This window comes from Urocampus carinirostris, chromosome 6 (assembly GCF_059441175.1).
Source record: "Urocampus carinirostris isolate Australia breed hairy pipefish chromosome 6, RoL_Ucar_1.0, whole genome shotgun sequence".
Lineage (NCBI taxonomy): Eukaryota > Metazoa > Chordata > Actinopteri > Syngnathiformes > Syngnathidae > Urocampus > Urocampus carinirostris.
Window position 1 is genome coordinate 15,860,317 of NC_142354.1, and position 20,228 is coordinate 15,880,544.

The window sequence follows — 20,228 nt, forward strand, 5'->3', positions numbered from 1 at the left end:
TTACTTTTTTCCTTTGTTGCTTTTTTTTCTGGCTTTTTCTAATTTGTTTCTTTTTTTCTCAGCGTTTCACTACTTTCTCATTTTGGTATTTCTTTTTTGTTCTATTCTCCCCTTCCTTTAAGTCATTTTGTGCATAATTTTACATAATATTTGGTCATGTTGGGATTAAAGAAGCAAAATCAACCTGAAGAGCCGTTTGGGACCCGAAAGAGCCGGTTCTCGAAAAGCTCTACTGACTTTACTCAACTTCGTTCTACTTCGACATCGACTTCAAAATACTGCATTTAGAACACAGCATTAGGGCAACCCGTGTATTTTTACCTTCATGCATTGTAACTTTGACTTAATTCGCTTCTTAATTAGCCATTTTGAGCCCTCGTTTTTGTGAGCAGGCTAGATTTTCTTGCGCGCTGAGAATGTGCAGGCAGTGCACGATTGCGCACGCGCGCAGCTTAGCCGGTACATTGGAAGTGACACTCCTGAAACGTGTTGACTGATCATAAATCCATTTGTAACCAGCCTGATACTCTTGAGAGTGGACCAAAAATCTCCCCTGCTGATAATAAGCAATGTCAAAAATGTCAAAAAAAAGGCCAACATCATCTTTTCCCTCATGTAATGCTCAAGTATTGGATTTGAGACTTTCAGTACAGATGCTCCCCTACAATGCTGTAAGTTAGATTTTGTCTTGTGCACCTTTTCCCAAGTACAGTACTTTACTGTAGTGCTTCTTACCGCCAGTACTGGCGGGTGGCGCTGTGAGGTCACCCAGCATCCGAAGAAGAAATCCGGCTTTCTCTTCCCAGTTTGTGTGTAAACATTCTATACTGTATCTCCAGAGCCAAGACATTTTCATTGTTTAATATATTGTGCATCCATTCAATACGTTTGGTGTAAAGTGTAAAGAATAAGCCAGCCGTTTCTTTAGAAATGAAAGTGGAATAGGAAAGCTTGATGCGGTTGAGAAAATGGTCAGAACGCTTCTTTTCGGGTTTTTTTACCACGGAAGCGGCAGTCGCCTAACTTTATGTACTTTTATAGAGCATATTATTTTATGAAATGTTTATTTTTTAAGTACAAAACGACACAGGTTACTTACACAAGCCTTAAAAATATAAACCTATAAACCTTAAACATTCAAAATATAGCACTGAAGCAACTTACCAACAAATTCAACTTACAATTGTCTGATTCCTAAGTAGGGCAGCGTCTGTAGATGGAAAATATATAATCAAAGATTATTACCGCCCGACCCTTTTGCTAAATATTTTAGACCAATATGGCCTGTGATTCAAAATGTTTGTCCACTAGTTGTATAACAGGGTTCCTATGGCTTAGGGGAAGTTAAATTCAAGACTTTTTCAATGCCTATTGAAACCAAATTCAACACCGAGTCAACCCCTAAAATAAGAATTTCAATTGAAACAAAAAAAAGTCAGATAATTTAGAGGCAATTTAAAACAACTTTTCCGTCTAAAAAAACATAAAACTCCAAAGTTAAAGACATGGAACAAACCATAAATGCGAAGTTGAATCTGTGAATTGTTAAAAAAAAACATTTGATAAAGGTTACTAAATCTTTTTAGTTCAAACAAATATAGACCTGATTAATGTGGATTTAAAACATTTTAATGCCAATTAAGGCCTTATTTTTAAAAGCATGAATTCAATTTAAGACTTTTCAAGGATCTACTGGAACCCTGTATAAGTACATAAAAAAGACTTTCCAGGGTTATTTATAGCAACATTTTACTTGAGGTCATTGGGGATGTCGGTTCATCCTAAAAACAAAACTTTTCCATTATCGCTGCAAGGCAAAACAAAACAGTTTTTCTGGATTCATTCCGGGAATATAAATTAGCATCCATTCATAGTGTTCCATTGACTTTTCCCATAGACATGCTACAAGCGTTTCTTTGTGAAGGGACGCCGGAATCCATTTTGTTATCCTTGCCTGGCTATCCAACAAGTACAAAAACAATGCAAGGGAATGAGATACAGTTCCACTTTTTCGGCATGTTCCCGTCCTGCGTTTCGAACCCGACTTTCACGATTTGAAAGGAAAAACACTGACGAGTACATTCCGTTGTCCGCTTCACGAGGCCAATCGCGTTTTGGCGGTTGATACTAAAGTGCTGCAGGGACGTGCGAGGGATGTTAAATGCTTTGTTTTTTTCCCCGACTCGGATCGATACGGACGCGATATCGCCGCGTTAACTTTCGGAGACAAACGAAACGGTGAGGAAAAAAAACATCATGGGAAGTCATTGAGATCCAAACTGGAGCAATTAACAGTTGTCAGTCCGTACACATGCACTCGCAGAAACACGCAAAATTCCTGAGGACCGATTGTTGCGGTCGACTGCCGGATTTCATTTCCCCGCACGTGTGAAAAACCCATAGAACATTTTCTTTTACAAAAAAATCCACAACGGAGGTTTCAATCTGACGCAACTGGATGAACTGAAGCCGGCAGCCGCGGGAAGAGACTTGGAAATGTGTATTTGTCCAATTACACATAAAATGTTTTAAAACGTGCGTTTCAGACAGGGAAAGAAAAATTGTCCGAAACAAGCCCAAAAACAAGCAAGAGAAGCTGGAGTAAGCAGATTTCCCGAACTGATGCGTGATTGCCCTTAGCAATAGATCAGCATTGACGGAGCCCTAAAGTTACTGTTTTGGGTCAAGTAAGGACACGTTTTTTTCGATATAGTTCATACAAGTTCATTTTTTGCAAGGCTGGCTAAACCAAAAAGAAAAAAACACAGGCTCAGTTTAGTGTGGATGACGAGCGGAAGAAAAAGGGAATAGTCCCGCAAGGCAGTCGAGTCGTCCCGACGAGTGTCGGAAAAGATCTCGCATCCCGGGAACCCGACGAGGTCACGTGGCTTCTCACTTCGTCAGCACCTCCTGGAACAAAAAGGCACATTGCGTTACGAAAACCTGACTATATTTGAGGATGCCCGAGACAGATAAGCTGAGCCATCTGATACGTTCAATGAAGAAACTTTAGTACAGAGACCCCTCGCTACTGGTTATTGCTGGTTCACTGTTTTGTGGATTTTTAAACAAAGTCATTGGGTCCTTTTACTCATTGATATCATTGGATCGTGCATTGTGTTTGGCGGGGGACAGATTAAGGAGGCTGCTCTGTGTTGGTTGGATGTGACTCTGGTGTAAGCCATTAGTCGAACAGCGGGCGGGCACTGCCTCCACGTCCACTAGATTTTAGCGGCTCCTTACTTTAAAATGAAATAAGAACGCAAAGAAATGCTGATCACAAGCAGGTGCTTCGTGGATTATTATCAGGTTCTAAAGGCGACTCGAGCGGCGCCTGGGAAAAGGCAAGGGCAGTGCTGCTGGTCTGGCCTTCTGCTAACGGCTAGGCGAACAACTCTGTCATGACAAGCCCATTAGCCATTAAATGGATTACATCGAATCAGTAGTCATTTTTAGTGTACGGGAAATTATGGTCTAAGTGTGCCTTATATACTATATTCTATACTTTTACTGTTACACATTTATATTTACTCAATGATTGTGCAGTTGCGTTTTCGAGTCGTTTTCTGGAGAAAGCGCCTCCGAGGACAAGAGCATGAGCTTCCCAAGCAGAAGGAACTTTGTCTCTAGAATTTGGAGGCCACAGGTGGGCTCCCTATCTGTTATCAAACAGGTGCACAGAACTCCTTTCGGCTAACCCATACAACCCAAGGACAGGCACGTAAGCCTCCCAAGCCAAAGGAACTTTGTCTCTACAATTTGGAGGCCGCTGGTAAGTTTCTCAAGACTCCTTTCTATTTGCAAACAATAAACTGTTGTGATGTATAATTTATTATACACACATGCCATCTAGCGACCAACATTACGCACTGCATTTAAATATGTGATTCCTGCCTAAACCAATCAGAATGCACTTACGTGCACGTGCTTTATTCTATCCTCCTATCAGAAATATATACAACGCTATAAGAAAGAGGCTCACGCTTCAGTCTGTGGGATACGCAAGAACGCAATTTTGCCTTGTTTAAATGTGCTTGCTTTTCGTTCATTAAAAATTTGATCGGAACTCAAAAGTCTTATTTCATTCGGACATTGTTTTGAACCTGACAATTACTTGGAGATACAACTTGGGAAATTGCTACATTCACGGCCGGTATGATTGTTATCATCACGGAGATCTGTCTTCATTCGAGGACACCTGATGCTAGCGCGCAGCTAGCCGGCCCCTCTCTAAATTGCTGTCTTCCTCTAAAAGGAGACACCCTACATTTTCATTTTACTTTTGTAAAGTGACAATAAGACCATCCTTTCAACCGCTATTATGTGTTGTGTGTTATCATTTATAGAATTATAATTGTTTGTTTTTTTGTTACAGTCATATATTCTAGTCAGCAATAAAGTTTAACCCTTTTGGAGCTTTTATGAACGTGCAACGCTACTTCAGTGAGTGGTCAGCCCGTCCACAGCACAGTTCTGAGGTCATGGGTTCAAATCCAACTACGAGCCGTCTTGAGCGGATTTTGTATGTTCTTCTCGTGGTTACTTCGCTTTCTTCCCACATTACAAAAGGTTAATTGGCCAGTTCAAATTGAAGTGAACGAGCAAGTGTGTCGTCAGTTTCTGTGAGCCCTGTGACTGCAGGGATGGGCTCCAGCACCCCCGTGACCCTACTGAGGATAGGCATTGCTGATAATGGATAGCCAATGGAACGCTACTTCGCGGATTGTTCGTTTTTGCGGGTGGTTCTGGTCCCCATTAACCGCGAAAACCCAGGGATCTGCGTAATAGCATTATGCTAACTGGCTTGCTACAGTGTTAATCTTAGCTTTGCCCTCCTGTAGTCCTTGGGTTAAAATAACCCACCACGGTGTTGTTGAAAACACATACAAAAACAAAACCGAAATGATATTATTGGTCTACCTCAAATTTTATGACTTTTCTTTGATTAGACCCAATATGGCAGCACAGTGGCTCAGTGGTTAGCGCGTGTGCGGCACAGTTCTGAGGTCATGATATCGAACCTCCAGTGTGGAGTTTGCATGTTCTCCCCGTGATTGCGTGGGTTTCCTCCCACATTCCAAAAACATGCATTTCAGGTGAATTGGCCGGTCCACATGGTCCCTAGGTGTGAATGAGCGAGCGAGCAAATTGTCTGTCCCTGTGTGCCCTGTAATTGGCAGGCAACCAGTTCAAGGTGTCCCCTGCCCACTACCCGAAGATATCTGGGATGGGCTCCAACAACCCCGCAACCCTACTGAGGATAAGCGGTGCAGCTAATGGATGGATAGACTCATTATTAGAAGAATGAAAACCCGGTTCGAAAAGCGATTTGTTCAATCACGGAAATCATTTTTCCCATTAAAAACAATGTAAATAGTTTTAATCCGTTCCAACACCCTGAATGGTTACCATGAATGTTTAACGGAAACATAAAGCTAACCCAGGCTAATCGTATGTTCGCGATATCGTAATCTTCCGTACGAAAGATTACGCTAACATGAACGTGTAAAAATAAAAAATCAGGTCGTTTACAAGTCATTTAGCACCCGGGGCTCTACAACAAGTGGCAAGCGCTTCATTGGAAAGGGGGCTCCGTTCCAACACCCACATAAAGCTAACCCAGGCTAATCGTACGTTCGCGTTATCGTAATCTTATGAATAGGATTTCTTACCTTTGTGGTGGTCAGCAGAAGGCGCTCGCACACCTCCTTCATATTTGGCTATTATTTCTTTCTTAAATGCAATAGTTGTACGCACTACTTTTCTTTTTTCACCTGTAGCAACTTTGCTGCTTGCACTGACTTTCTTCTGAGGCATAAGGGGCTAAAACACCCGTACGCCACTCAGCATGGCACCCTAGCGTACGCACTCACGCATTACCGGCGTTCGAACTCCAATTTTTTGACCAAACAGCGAAGCAAGAATTTCTCGAAATTTTTGGTCAGACTCCGATTTGTTCGAACTGAAAAACGAGGTTCCACTGTAGATAAAAAGAGAAATAGTGAGAGAGAGAGAGGGGGAGGAAGAGAGGGAAAGAAAAAAATCCAAAGAGCAATAGAAAGAGAGGAGAGAAAAGAGAAGGAGAGAAAGAGAGAGGGGCAAAGAGAGAGAGAGAGAGAGTGTGAAAAGGAACAGAGAAAAAGAGAGAGACAAAGACAGAGGGTGAGGGAGAAAAAAAAGTACAGCGTCTTTGTGAGAGGCACCTGGCTTTGGCAACATCAAGTGGACATATTTCAACCTGCAGCTCGTTTTTCTCTTGTGTTTCTCTGCGCATTGTCTCATGGGCCGGATTCAATCTCTTAGTGAGCCTCATCCAGCCTGCGGGCTGCCTGTTTGACACCCCTCATTTAATCGATCTTGCTTAAGGCTTTTAATTTTCAAAAGCCGATCAGATGTTTGTTTAAGGCACCTTTTTAAATTAAATGCTCCTTTTTAATTGAATTATGGAATTCTTGAGCTTCCATTATTACATATTTCACTGTAATACCCCAGGGCCTCCACAGGCTCTGCCGCTATGCCGCAAGTGACACGAGCCAAGTGAAAGAGGAAAAGGGATCGGGAAAGCGGTGCTAGGAATTAAATGGACTGAACCTTTTTAAGGCAGGGGAGTATTTCCGACGCTGCGTTGTTCACATTTTTGTTTTGTTTGACCTTTTTCGTATTTTAGCCAGCATCTTTCATTCTATTTAGGCCTATCCTGTCCTTTATTAGGAAAATCGTTTTTAAAATACTATAATTTTTGGCGGCTGAGCATCCCCAAAAACAGGCCTATGGTTGGGGCCTATATACAAATAAGGACATTATTGAACAAGTCAAACAACCTAATTCAGGAGCCTTTCACCTAAATCCAGGCTAAAAATGCACTTCCTCAGGGTGGCTTTTAATACTCAGTAGTGCGAGGACATTTTTATTTTATCTTATTTGTAACTGTTGTATATATTTTTTATTGTCTATTATTGTTTTTATTTCTTTTTGGTTTGAATTTTACTTAGCGTTTCACTGTCACTCTGGTACACCGAAAGGATGATTGTAAAGAGCTGTATAAATAAAGTACATTTACCTCTGGCTTTGGCATCTCCTCAGCTTTGACCTCCGAAACGGCGCCGGTCATCTGCGAGCTCCTGGTGACGGGACCGCCGAGCCGCTCTCTCATTCGTAGGGAGAAGCGTTCTTCTTTCTTGGGCTGAGGCGGCGACGACGACGACAATTTGGGCTCGGCTAACTTCTTGGGGGGCGCTTTGCCCGGACGCTGCGTCTTCGCCGACTGCTTCTGTGCTGCGGTGTCACCGGGAGAGCGCGCAGAGGACGCCTGAGGCCGGTTCTTTTTGGCTTTCTCGCTGATGGCGTTGGTTGCCACCGGGAACGAAGCGGGCCTCTTTTGCGCACTTTTGCCTTTGCCCGTTTGCAGTGGTTCGTGTGGCTCGACCGCACCGGAGCTACGCGCTCTTGTCTTTCCGAGAGGTTTGACTTCAGACTCTGTTCTCGTCGCTTCAGGGTCTTTCTTCTTGATGTTTTTGTCAGCGCCAGACACAACTTCTTTTTTCTTGTCGTTTGATTTTTTGGTCTTTTTCACGGCGGGCTTCATGGGGCAGCTGACAGCCATGTGCTTGCTGAGACTGGCCTGATAGGTAAACTCCCGGCTGCAGTGGGGGCAAACGTTGGTCTGCTCCTCTTCAGTTTTAATGGCAGCCTTTTTTGTTGAAGAGGCGGCTTTATTCTTTTGCGAAATCGCCTTCTGGACCAGCTGGTTTTTCTTCTTACTGAGTGCGCTCATTTTTGTTTTGCCAACGTCCTGATTAAAATGAAGTCTCTTTGGCTGACCCATTCTTCGAAAGGCACTCTTGCCCGCTGAGGGCGACGCTACTCCATTTGGAGATTTTACGATTTGCTTGAGGGGGATGGGGTTCTTCTTGGGAGTGTAGCGCTTCTTGTCGCTGGCGTTGGCGCAGGCCAAAATGTGCTGGTGAAGCTCAGGCATGTTGTCGAAGCTGTTGCCGCACTTTGTGCAGCGGATGGCGGTGCTGAAAGTCTGCGGGATGTTGTGCGTGGTAAAGTTGGTAGCCGAGGCCATGGAGCCGGCGTGAGATCGGCTGTGATACGGAAAAGGGGGCGGCTTGTAACTAGGGTAATGCTGGTTCTGACCGAGGCGGACGTCGGGGCCTTTGGGCTTCCCACCCTCGGAAGCCATGATCTTTATAGTAGTATACAGCTCCTCGTTGGGGTCCTCGGCGCCGTCGTCTCGGTGATTGCCGTTAACGTCAGGCTCTTCCTTTGCAGTTTTTGCCTCATTTTGTTCAGGCGCTTCCTTTGCGTTCCCTTGTGCTTGTGTGGGCACGCTGACTTCTTCTTTGGCTCTTGATGGGTCTGTGTAGTTCTGCGGCCTTAGTTTGCCACTCTCCACAGAAGTATGAGTGCAGACGTCATTTGGATGAAGATCTTTTTGGTGCTGTTGCAGATTGCAGAAAAAGGCAAACTCCTTGGAACAAACAGAGCACAAGAAGATGGTGCCCACCCCGTGCAAGGTGGTGCGGTGGGAAAACAGGGCATCTGCATCGCCGAACAGCTGCAGGCAGAATTCGCACTTGAAAGGCCAATCTGACGCATGCTCGGTAATGTGCCCATTGAGCTCCTTCATCGAGCTGAATGGGCTCTCGCAGACGTTGCAAACAAAATTCTTGCAGTAAGTTAAGTCGTTTTTTTCGGCTGTGGAGGGATCAGTGCGTTTCTCTTCAAGAGGTTGTGAGGAAAGGTCAGCATCAACCTGAGGCACATGGTTGATGACAGAGGGATCATCTGTGCAAATCTCAGGCTCCTCTTTCATCTCTGTGTGAGGAAGGCATGGTGGAAGTGGTATTGGGCTTGGGTCACGGGACACAAGAGGCGGCGGTGAAGACTCTGGACTGTGTGAGAGAGCAGCAGAGTCCAAGTTTTGAGACTTTTGAGTTCCTGAGTTGGCGTCTGTGTTTGTTTCGCCATTTGGCAAGCTGTTGCTTGCCTCAGTCTGTGGAATGTCTTCTGCTAAAGGCAAGGTAACAGAAGATGGCTCAAGAGGTGCAGACTGATTGAGGGGATCTTGGAGTGAAGTGTTGAGGGGATCCAGTGCTTTAGTGTGATGCTGTTTTTCCTCATCTTTGTCATCACAAATAGATAAACTCCCCCCCTCTTCCGATGGGAGCTCCAGAGACCTCGGCGACATATTTGGTGAAAGGACAGGAAGAGGTCGCTGGGCTGACAAATCTGATGGGTGCGGGAGGGGCGAATTCACTGTCGTTGGAGGCGAAGGCATGGTAGGTAGTACTGGGGGTGGTGGAGTTGTGGATGTAACGCTGGAGGTGCCGGGTGAGGTGGGATTCATGGTGACAGGCGTTAATGATGGAGGAGAAGGGTGGGCAGACCCCACGTTGGGAGACTGCGGCTGGAAAGTGAGTCCCGCAAGTGGCGAGGGTCCCTCTTCCGCTGGCAAGGGCAAACCCACATACTCGTTCATCAGCACCTTCTCAAGCATGCTGGTGTTAGGTTTCTTCTTTTTCACTTGCAGTTGTGGTGCCGCACTTCCCTTTAAGTCCAGTTCTCCAAAGCTCTTCCGATGCAAACTCAAATCAAGAGCGGAATCACTGGAAATCTTACATGAGGTGTCCTCTGTCTTACTGAAACTGTTTGACAGGTCCAAAGGTTGTTGATTGCAAGCACTGCCTCCGCTGCCAGATGCAACTTGGCCATGGTTGCTTCCACAAGAGCTCATGGAAACACTGTCATCCTTGTCAAGACAGTTTCCAAGAGGTGAGGCAGGGAGGTTCTCAAACTTAGGCACCTTGAGGGAGTAGGCGCTTACCGCCTCCGCCTTGCAGGCGTCCTCTCCAAACAGCGTACTGAGCAGTGTTGACGACGGCGGCGAAGCCGTTCGTCTTTTAAACCGACCTGAAGGACCTTGCAGTGGTACGACAGAAAGCGGGGACAACCGATTGCTATCAGTTATGAGCGTGATTGACTTTTGGACGTCTTGTGTCTGAAGGAGCTGCTTGAGCTTAGGCGACAGATAGACAGTTTTCTCCCGTTGCAACCCGGACGAATCTGGCGCCTGTTGGATAAGGCTACCCACGATCAAATTAGGCGAGGGCGATGCCGTGGACGATGAAGAGGCTTTAAACGACGCTGTTTCCATCTCTACTTTGAGGCTAGGGACAAGAGGTGGCGTAGACGTTCTCCTTTTGGTTGATGGCGAACAGAAGTTGGACACCTGTTTGGTGGAGATGGCTCTAGGCTCCACCTTCAGTGCCTGACTGAGTTGACTGGGGCTGATGATGACTGTGTCCAGACCAAACAAGGCCGCGGATCGAGTGTCCACCTCGATGACTTCGCAGCTACTCACGGCGCTGCTGGACACGATTTTACCGTCTATGTAAAAACTCAAGTTTTCAGAGATGTTTTTGGATATGTCTACTGCGTAATCATCCCGGTCAGCTTCATCCTCTGTGTCGGCGCTGGGTACGTACACGAGGGCGGGGCTGTTGTCGAGCGATGAATCGGTTCGTGTCTGTGTTAAAGGTTCCTGCAACAACATGCCTTTCCGGCGAACGCCCTTGGGTAACAAGTGCCGTTCGTGTATTCTGCGCTGGTGCCGCCGCATGTTCGTGTGTGTACCGAACGCTTTGTTACAGTACTTGCAAGGATGGAGCTCTTTTGATGCCCCGTTTTCGTCTAAAACAAACTGAGAGTCGACGTGGGGCCCCGACGTCTCGGTCGTCGTTTCAGAAAAGTGCGCGGGTCCTCCAGTAAGCTGCGAACCCAAAGCGGCCAAATTACTTGTAGGGCTGGTGCAGTCGGGACTGGAAACATCTGCCTGTGCCAAAGGGCTGAGCAAATGAGCAGTTCCCGCCAAGGAGCCAGGCTTCTTCTTCAGGCCACTTTCGTGCCTTCTCTCGTGGCGCCGCCGACCCACCTGTGAGCCAAAGGACTTGCTACAGTATCGGCACTTGAACAGTTGTGCTGGCTGGCCGCTGACGGTGTGAATGTGTATGTGACGCTCAAGACCCTGCCTGGTGGAGAAGCGTCGTTCACAGTGCTGACAAGGAAACGGGTCTCCGTGTGGGTCGACATCTAGTAATGGGTCGAAGTCGGGATCGGTGTCGAGCTCATGTTCTTGCCCATGAGGCGGTGAAGGTGGGGAAGGTGGGGATAGGCTTCTTCCTCTGGGGAACATGTCAATCTGGTCCATTTGATTTTGTGCTTCATCTGGGGTTTGCAAATCATTAGTATCCTCTTCCTCTTTTGCCCCATCAATCATGTCAGCTGACATGACCTGCACATCCCTGTGGTCGGTCATTTCCGTAGGGGGGACTTTGGACAGTCCTTGCAATAATGGTCTCTCATCTGCCTCCTTCACATCTGTCAGGAATCATCAAAAATGCCAGAGAAATAAACCATTAACAGGCAAGATCATGTATTTAATATTGTATTTTAAAGGTCACACAGTATTGGAGGAACAAATAGCTTGCTCGGACATATTTAAAAACATGTGGCATGTCTGCTTTTTGGCAATTTTCATTTCACTAAAAATCTTGCTTCAGCTTTTTGCAGGAAACATAATGAAAGCTGACAAATACATCAAATTACAGAAAATCAACTTGCCTTTTCCTCCATCCCACATGTCCACAGATTTGCCTCCAAACAAGTCAGGCCAATCAGCTTTGGGGATTTTCTTCTGGTTGCAGAGAAAAAAAAGACAAAAATGAATTAATAATTGCATGATATTTGTGGTTAAAGCTCACATAACCCTGTATTTCAACGAAGGGATTGAAGTTATTGTATATTTTCTGGGTTAGCTCAGTGGCCTTTATTGTCAAATGGATTTTACCAACAATTATTCTTTGCGAAAATAAATAAATAAGTAAATAATACGTTTTGTCAACATCGCTATCACAATCTAAGAATGTAAACAATTCATTCAGATAGCTCTAGTTATCCAAAATTGCATTTCTAATTGAACTATTGCGTGTACTAAGGCCAATTCCAATAAGTGATTAAAATCTAGTCACAATAGCAATTATCGACACCCCTAGTACTTGTGACACCGCAAATTTCCCACCTGAAAAACAACGACAAATATTTTCAAGAAAATTCAATAGATCTTTACAACATTCCTGTTAAACCCCAATTAGAGAGCCCGGGAACCCAAATTTGGAATTGTAAGATTAGCCAACTACAAAAACAACCCCCCAAAAAAACGAAAGGAAGAAATTCAAATTGAAACGGATTAGAAGACGAGTACCACAATAATCCCAAATTTGAAACAATACAAACAATCTCAGACTGCTGTTATCGAAATATCATGCAGTGCTACCTAAGGGCAGTTGAGGTGCCCTTGTTCTGAAAATAGTCCCAAGTGCTGGGTCATTTTCTTGAAAACTTCTTTTTTCACTGTTTGCCTGATTTCTGTTTAACCCTACTTCCAATAAATAATAAAAGATTGGAAACGCACATCAAACCGAGTTGTGAGGAAAAAAAAGCTCTCATTTAAGACAAGACGATTAAGTCACCATTTTAATGCAATGCAGGGGGATGAGGGAATCACAATCAAATTTGTTTTGCTTAAAATGTTTAAACCTCAACATCAATAGACTATTCCTAAATACTAACATTTGGAATCTACAGACAAGATATTTCGAAGCCTTAATTTTCATACATGCTTTAGTTATTATTCTGCTATTTGATGAATAAGTGCAGTCAACGTTAAATCCGTGCGTTTTGGAAAGGCATCTTTGTTTACATTATTATGGTAAACGTAAAGTTCTGTCATTGGTTTCTAAAAATGTGATGTTAATAATGTTCAATGCTTAATATGGTACATGTTTAATAAACTGTTGTGACCGAATGGTGGTAACTGCTTATAACAGTGCCATGAATTAACACCAAAAATAATGTTATATTATATTATTCATCTGACTTTGCTTATTGTACTCCCCGTTTTTGTTGAATATTTTATAGTCACTTAGCTATTCTTAAAAATCCAAATGTGACATCAAGCCACTGACCCTCTTCAGTTGTTTGAATAGCCATTCCCACCCACCCTAAAAACATAACGTTTGAATACAGGGATCAGAATGGAGATTTTCATTTTCAGCTGAAATAGCCAGGGTCCAGGAATAAAGCAGGGCGGAGGTTGGGGTTCAAAAACAGCGGAAATCCGCGGAAAATTCTGATCCCTGTGAATAGCACTTATAAGACAAAAATGCAGTTCAAAGTGCTCTATAAAAACATTCAATGCACAATAAGAAAAATCCTTTTTTTTTCCAACAAACAATACAGAATGTCACAAACACTAGGGCAGCACGACTAAACGAAATCTAATTATTAGCGCTATGTGATAAAGTGGATTGTGTAACCAAAAAAAAACCCAACGTTTTTTTTTCTAGGATTTGTACTTTCAGTTTGTTAATTGACTGATGCAGTGTTTGGCCGACAAGAATTGTCACATTTCAAAGATTAAAAGTGGCGACCAATCAGAAGCAGGGTTTAATGGCACGAGCCAATAAGGGCGAGGCAAAGTTTGCAAGGGCCCACGTTAAAATTGGGGACCACATTATTCTTACAATTATCATAATTATTATGTGTTTCCAGTTCTGTTAACTATATTGCATAGCTGCGGTCAACAGTTGGCTATAAAGCAGTGCAAGTTAAAAATATTCTAGACCAGGGGTCTCCAACCTTTTTCAAACCAAGCTACTTTTTGTGGCCAGCTAACGCAAGGGGGCCCCAAATTTGGCAAGCATTTCTAAAATAAAAAACTAATCTTGTTATTACTATGTTGTTTCCCAGTTAGCAGGTCCCTTAACAACCTGTATTGTTGGAGCACTACTCCGCCTGGTGTGTCTTGGGCAAGTACAGCCTGACAGCACCTATCCCTCTCCAGGCTGTTTTTTGGTGTTGAGGTTTGCTCCTTCGCACGAAACAGTACTGTTTTTCGTGATTACCAGTAGCAGAAGCCTCCAGATCTGACTCAGATACAGCACCTTTAGCATCTAGTTGCCGTTATTTTTTTGATGAAAATCGTCATCCCGCTCTTCAAAGATAAGCTAGACCCGGGCATTGACGGGCAGCGCCGTGTGACAATACTAATTCGAGATTCTAAATCACTGGGGAGAAACTATTTTGTTCAGAAATTTTGAGTAATACATCAAAGATTATTGTTTTTTGGCAGTTTCTTCCTGTGCTGGTGACATAACTTAAATCTAAATGCAAACAAACTTGTAACATAAGTCTTATCGCCTGTATGTGCAGTACATGATCATTGAAAACCATTTAAAGCCACAAATATTAATGATTAGTTTTGAGGATGTGGGTGAACGTTGACATATAACCCAAGTGACGTAATTGAGAGGCATGCTACAGGCACATACATAAAAAGTCACTAGGTGGTGTGTGAGAACCTGCTCCTTCCTAGGAAGTAGGGTTAAATAGACTCAGTCAACCACCCAAAGAAAATCCGCTTACAAGAAAATCACAATGACCTAGCAGTGGTGAGCTATTTTCACCACAGGTCAGCAGGCACCACGGCTGTTGAGAGGGCACCCTGGAACTCGCAGGCACCATGTTTGAGACCCCAGTTCTAGACAATCATCTGTCCTTTTATCGTGATTTTAATGGTAACTGGTGTTTTTGGAGACCCCTGCTTAGTCTTTATCCTGGGACCGTTTTGCTGCTTGTGGACCAAAATGTCTAAGTTGGTTGAAATAATGGACGACCCAAGGCTATTAAAACAGTTAGATGGTTAGTGTGTGCTTTGACATCGTCTTTTCCCTCCATTTGTTGTAGCGTGTTTATGACATTCTGCATTGTTGGGTGGAAAAGGGGAAGGATTGTTCTTATTGTGAATTAATTGAGCATTCGTCGTTTCCCGCAGGCCGTGAAACTCTGCCTCCACATCTAACGCTGAGCACCAGATCCGCCCAAGGATAAGTAGAGACCCCTCGTGATCACCGTTTATACCTCTGACTGTTCATCAACCCAGCCCACGATCACAACTGTGATTTTTGTTGAGGACACTACCTTAGTGAAACTCGTCTCTGATCGGGGATGAGAATGCATACAGGAAGGAAGTTGAGATGCTGAGGTTGTGGTGTTCGGAAAAAAAAATAATACTGAACACCACAAAATCCAAGGAAGTCATACTTGACTTCAGGCGGAAAAGCAAAAACCCAGACCGACTTATTCCAAATGGAGACTGTGTAAAGAAAATCCACTCCTTCAAACTCCTGGGCGTGCGCATCTCTGGCGACCTCTCCAGGTCTAACACCAGTGCTGTGGTGGGGGAGGCCCAGCAGCAAATCCATTTCCTTAGGATCCTCAGGAGGAATAGCCAGGAACAGAAGTTGCTGGTTACCTTCTACAAACCCTCAGTGGAAAGTAATCTTGCATACGGCATCACCGTGTGGTATGCTGGTAGCATAGCAGCGGACAGGAAAAACTACAGAGTTCTCAACACAGACCAAAAGATCATTGGCTGCTCTTTACCCAGTCGAGAAGACATTGCCTGCTTGTGACACTGTAGCAGAGCCATTAAGATTATTAAAAACAATTCCCACCTTTTTGACCAGTTGCCCTCTGGTAGGCGCTACAGGTCGCTCAAAACTAGGACAAACTGGCTCAGAGACAGCTTCTTCCCCAGGGCCATCACACAACTAAACAAACTGAAAACATAGCTTGCGAAAATTTTTAGTTTAATTCTCTTTCTGTTGTTGCCAAATGAAACTGAGAAAAAATATATATATTTCACGAAACCGAGAAAAAAAGTGATTTTATATATATATATATATTATATAGTACGCATCATTTGTAAAAATATTAACAACAGCTTTACGGCAAACTTATAGTTCAACAGTGTTGACATAAAGTACTTGAATATCTTTGTTATTACAGTCTGTATGCACGTTGTGTGGGTTGAAATCCAGCTACCGGACTTCCTGTGCGGAGTTTGTATGTTCTCCCCGTGCTTGCCTGGGTTGGCACTCCGGTTTCCTCCCACATTCCAAAGACATGCATTTCATGTGGATTGGCCGGTCCGAATTGTCCCTAGGTGTGAATGAGCGAGCGAGTTGTCTGTCCCTGTTTGCCCTGCGTTTGGCTGGCAACCAGTTCAGGGTGTTCTCTGCCCACTGCCCCAAGATATCTGGGATGGGCTCCAGCACCCCTGCGACCCTACTGAGGATAAGCAGTGCAGCTAATGAGATGATATATATATATATATATATATATATATATATATGCTTACGTAAATATGGTGAATTATATTGGGTTTCTTGCTGTTGCTGCTGAATGTTATTGCACTTGTTTTCATTGCACTATTGTTACAATGCACTATTCTTCCCTGCATTATTACTATAACTCAGGCCAGTTTTTCTAAGCACTATGTTGTAATTATTATTTTCTTTTTTCACTTCAAAGTCACTGTACAGACGCTCCCTTACTTATGAGCATTTGACTTACTGAAAACGGTAGATACGAAGTTATTTGGGGATGTCGAAAGATATCCAGAAGTTGCTGTAAGTTAGATTTTGTATTGTGTGCACCCTTTTCTTAAGTACAGGACAGTGCTATTGGGCTTCTTCCCGCCTCTACCGGCGTGTGGCGCTGTGACAGGTCACCCAGCATCCACCCTGAAGAAAAAAATCCAGCTTCTACTTCATAGTTCGTGTGTAAACTGTCTATACTGTATCTCCAGCACGCTGAGAACTTCGACATTTTTATTGTTTAATATCTCGTGCACCAGCTCAGTAGCCTAGATGGTAGTGTGCCCGCTTTGAGACTGGGAGGTCGCTGGTTCGCGCCTCGACCGAGACATACCTAATTGGTATAATGGCGGCGCCCTCTGGCTGCGGCTGCACCGACTCGCTACAACGGGTCAGGTGTATCGACATTTCGTTCTGTGTACATTGTTACAAAGAATGACAATACAAAGGAAATTATTATTATTATTATTATTATTATTATTATTATCTATTCAATATGGTTGGTGTAAAGTGTAAAGAGGTGAGCCGTTTCTTTTGAAATGAAAGTGGAATTAGAAAGCTTGATGCAGTTGGGAATATAGTTGGATCGTTCTTTTTTGGCCACTTTTAACCACGGAGGAGGAGAAAATTGCCTAACTCTTGAAGCTCATCTTCCAAAAGTGAGTTAAATTTCACTTTATTTCTCTTTATATAGCATATTATTTGATGAAATGTTTAGTTTTTAGTACACAACAATACAGGTGACTTATACAAGCCTTAAACATTCTTCTATAAACCTTAAACATACAAAATATAGCGCTGAAGCAACTTCCAAACAAATTCAACTTACAAACGATCGTCGGGAACCTATTTCCTTTGTAAGTCGGGCATCATCTGTATTACACGTTTACCCTGGAGTGCCGTGTCTACTCTAGTGGCATACAATGTTTCACAACGACAATATCAACGACAATACAGACAATTCTCTATCTCATAGCACCGTAATATTGATCCTCAAGTGCAGTAATAATACCTTAAATTGATAACCTAGCTGCACACCCCTTGAAAACCTTCAAATCCAACCATGTCTCCCAATTAAGCAGTATCCATGCATTAAGACTCCACTCACATAAGCCGAGAAGGAAGACTTATCCGTGTCCTAAGATACATTTATCTGTTACTGGCACACACAAAAAACAGTGTCCAAAGTCCATAACGCACTGCGAGGCATTTACTCCCAAGTTAGTTGAACATTATGAGTCCAAAACTCAAATCAAACCACGACTTTGTGTGATTGTCCACCCATCATAGTATGTACTATTTGGTTTTACACAATAGCTCAACTTCAAAGGAACAACGTCTGGTTCTGATTCGGTTATCGTATGACCTTCACATACCTGTCAACCTGTATGTTTTTGCCGTACAAAGTACGTTTATTATGCATTTTAAGAGGTGTACGACGTACAAGAAAATCCGGAAAAACGCAAATTTGTCAATGATGGGTACCATCCGGTATACACCAACTATCACGAAACGGCAAATCAATCAAGTCAAACGGGTTCGCCGCGGTAGCCTCTCTCTGTATCGGTTTTTTTTTTTGTCGCAAACGAAGCGAGCGGTTTGATGCTACTGTGCGCATGCGTCTGTCGCCTGCATCATTCTGTGGTTGTTGTGTAGTAAAAGGAAGTCCGTCTCTTTTTAGAGAAGCTGCTTTTTTGGCTCAACTCACGAAAGAGAGCCGGCCGGCTCTTAAACGGCTCACTTGCTTTGATGCATTATATTACGAATTATTATATCGTATAAAGAAGTTAAGATAAAAAGGAAGTATAAAAGGAGAAAATGAAAAAAGACAGGTTTGTGGTTATCCCTTTAATCAGTATATCACTATATTAAGTATATTAAGAATTTAATGCAGGAAATAAGAAAATGTATTATTCTACTTAATTATATTTGCATGTATTTTTTCCTACTACAGTGAACGTCCAAGCAACTTCATTTTTAAAGGTTTTATTTTAAAATAAACCTCATTCATGTCTCACAACAAAATGTTAATTGACAATGTATATGATTTAACGAAACACATGTACAATATAACATGTAAACTACATAAATAAACACGTTTGGGAAAAAAAATATGGTGTAAGAATATTTTGTATGGGAAAATACGACAGTTTGTAAGGGCATGGAGGTTGACAGGTATACCTTCGTCCAAACTTAGAGTCCAGGTAGAAGCATTGGACGCGAAAGTTAATTCGATTTTCAACTGAAATGTGAGAAAATAGGCTCCCGGGCTAGCCGCCTAGCTTAGCATCTGCCCGTCTTGACAACAACCCGACCGACTGGTTATTCCGCCGGAGTTCTCGGTTCGAATTCTCCCTTTAAACGTTCGGAACCGGGGGGGGTATTCACATTCAAGCGATATTTGGTGGGTAAACGTTTAACCCTTGTGTCTCGGTTTAGCTTTAGCTAACTGCGCTAGGCCACCATCAAGTGGAGGCTCGCCGATGGATGGCTTTCGGGAGCTGGGGAAGGTCACATCCCCGACGAAGAGCCGTTCAAGCGGGGGCGGGGGGAAAGGGGTTCCGTAACGTAAGGGAAGATGAGTTCCGGCGGCCGTTCGGCGTCCGGGGCATCGTTACCCCGCAGCGGCGACTTTAATACCGGGTGTAAAAGTAGCAAAAAGCCGCCCTCCTTCCCTCCTCCTGCGTCTCCTCTTCCTCCTCCCTCCTTCACACTCACCGACTAGCCTCCCAATGCTAGCCGCTAGCTCAACTTAGCTCCCAAGTGCTAATGATTTAGCAGGGGTGACCACTATCGGAATTCGAGGTTAGCCGAGAAGAGGCGAAGCGTGTCCGGTGAGTGGGGAAAGTGTCATTCGGTGTGTGCGAATATGGCGTCCTCAAAGCGGGGGCCTCACCTCACCGAGAGACCTTTTTCCTTTCTTCCTCCGGTGCAGCTGTTATCTCCGCTCGCCTCGCACCGTGCTGTACCACACCAGCAGCCAGGAGTGAGGTGGCGTTCGTCGACGAAATGGCTCGGAGGACCGGATCTGGGAAGGATGAGGAGTCGGCTCTCTTCGGGAGGCTTTTATTGGATTGTTGTTTTGTTTCTCTTTTCTTTCGCGAGTTCTTTCATTCTTTCGTTCTACCTATTTCCCTCTCTTTTTCGCTAGTCTGTTTTCCCGTTTTCGTTGTTTCTCTCTATCCCCCTATCTCTCTGTCTCTTTATCTCTCTTCATCACTCACTTTATTCGTTTATCTCTGTGTCTCTCTTATTCTAACTCTATCTCATCAAATTTTCCATTTCCTTTCTCTCTCTCTCTCTCTCTCTCTTTCTCTCCCTCCCATATCATATATTTTCTATTTCCTTTCTCTCTCTCTCCCCCTTATCATGTTTTTCTATTTATTTTCTCTCTCTCGCTCTCTCTCTCCCATATCATATTTTTCTATTTCCTTTCTCTCTCTCTCTCTCTCTCTCTCTCTCTCTCTCTCTCTCTCTCTCTCTCTCTCTCTCTCTCTCTCTCTCTCTCTCTCTCTCTCTCTCTCTCTCTCTCTCTCTCTCTCTCTCTCTCTCTCTCTCTCCCTTATTGTGTTTTTCTATTTCCTTTCTCTCTCCCTCTCCTTTATCATATTTTCAATTTCCGTTCTCTCTCTCTTACTAATCATATTTTTCTATTTCCTTTCTCTCTCTCTCCCTTATCGTATTTTTTCTATTTCCTTTCTCTCCCTCTCCCTTATCATGTTT

The 20,228-nt window shown here is 43.7% G+C and overlaps 1 protein-coding gene across 4 annotated transcripts; it reads right to left on the minus strand.

Moving 5' to 3' along the window:
* Positions 1 to 1,732: 1,732 nt before the first annotated feature.
* Positions 1,733 to 19,546, minus strand: prdm2b (PR domain containing 2, with ZNF domain b). 4 transcript variants are annotated; one of them, XM_088338039.1, is made up of 4 exons: positions 19,402 to 19,546; positions 11,629 to 11,701; positions 7,061 to 11,385; positions 1,733 to 2,910 (listed from the first exon to the last, which is right to left on the minus strand). In XM_088338039.1, the coding sequence occupies exons 2-4, from the start codon at positions 11,645 to 11,647 to the stop codon at positions 2,893 to 2,895; spliced, it is 4,362 nt and encodes a 1,453-aa protein (XP_088194165.1). In that variant the 5' UTR covers positions 11,648 to 11,701; positions 19,402 to 19,546; the 3' UTR covers positions 1,733 to 2,892. The 4 variants fall into 4 exon arrangements, with proteins under 4 accessions (XP_088194165.1, XP_088194166.1, XP_088194167.1 ...); XM_088338040.1 differs by having other exon boundaries at positions 19,407 to 19,533; XM_088338041.1 differs by having other exon boundaries at positions 11,629 to 11,698; positions 19,402 to 19,533.
* Positions 19,547 to 20,228: the final 682 nt, after the last annotated feature.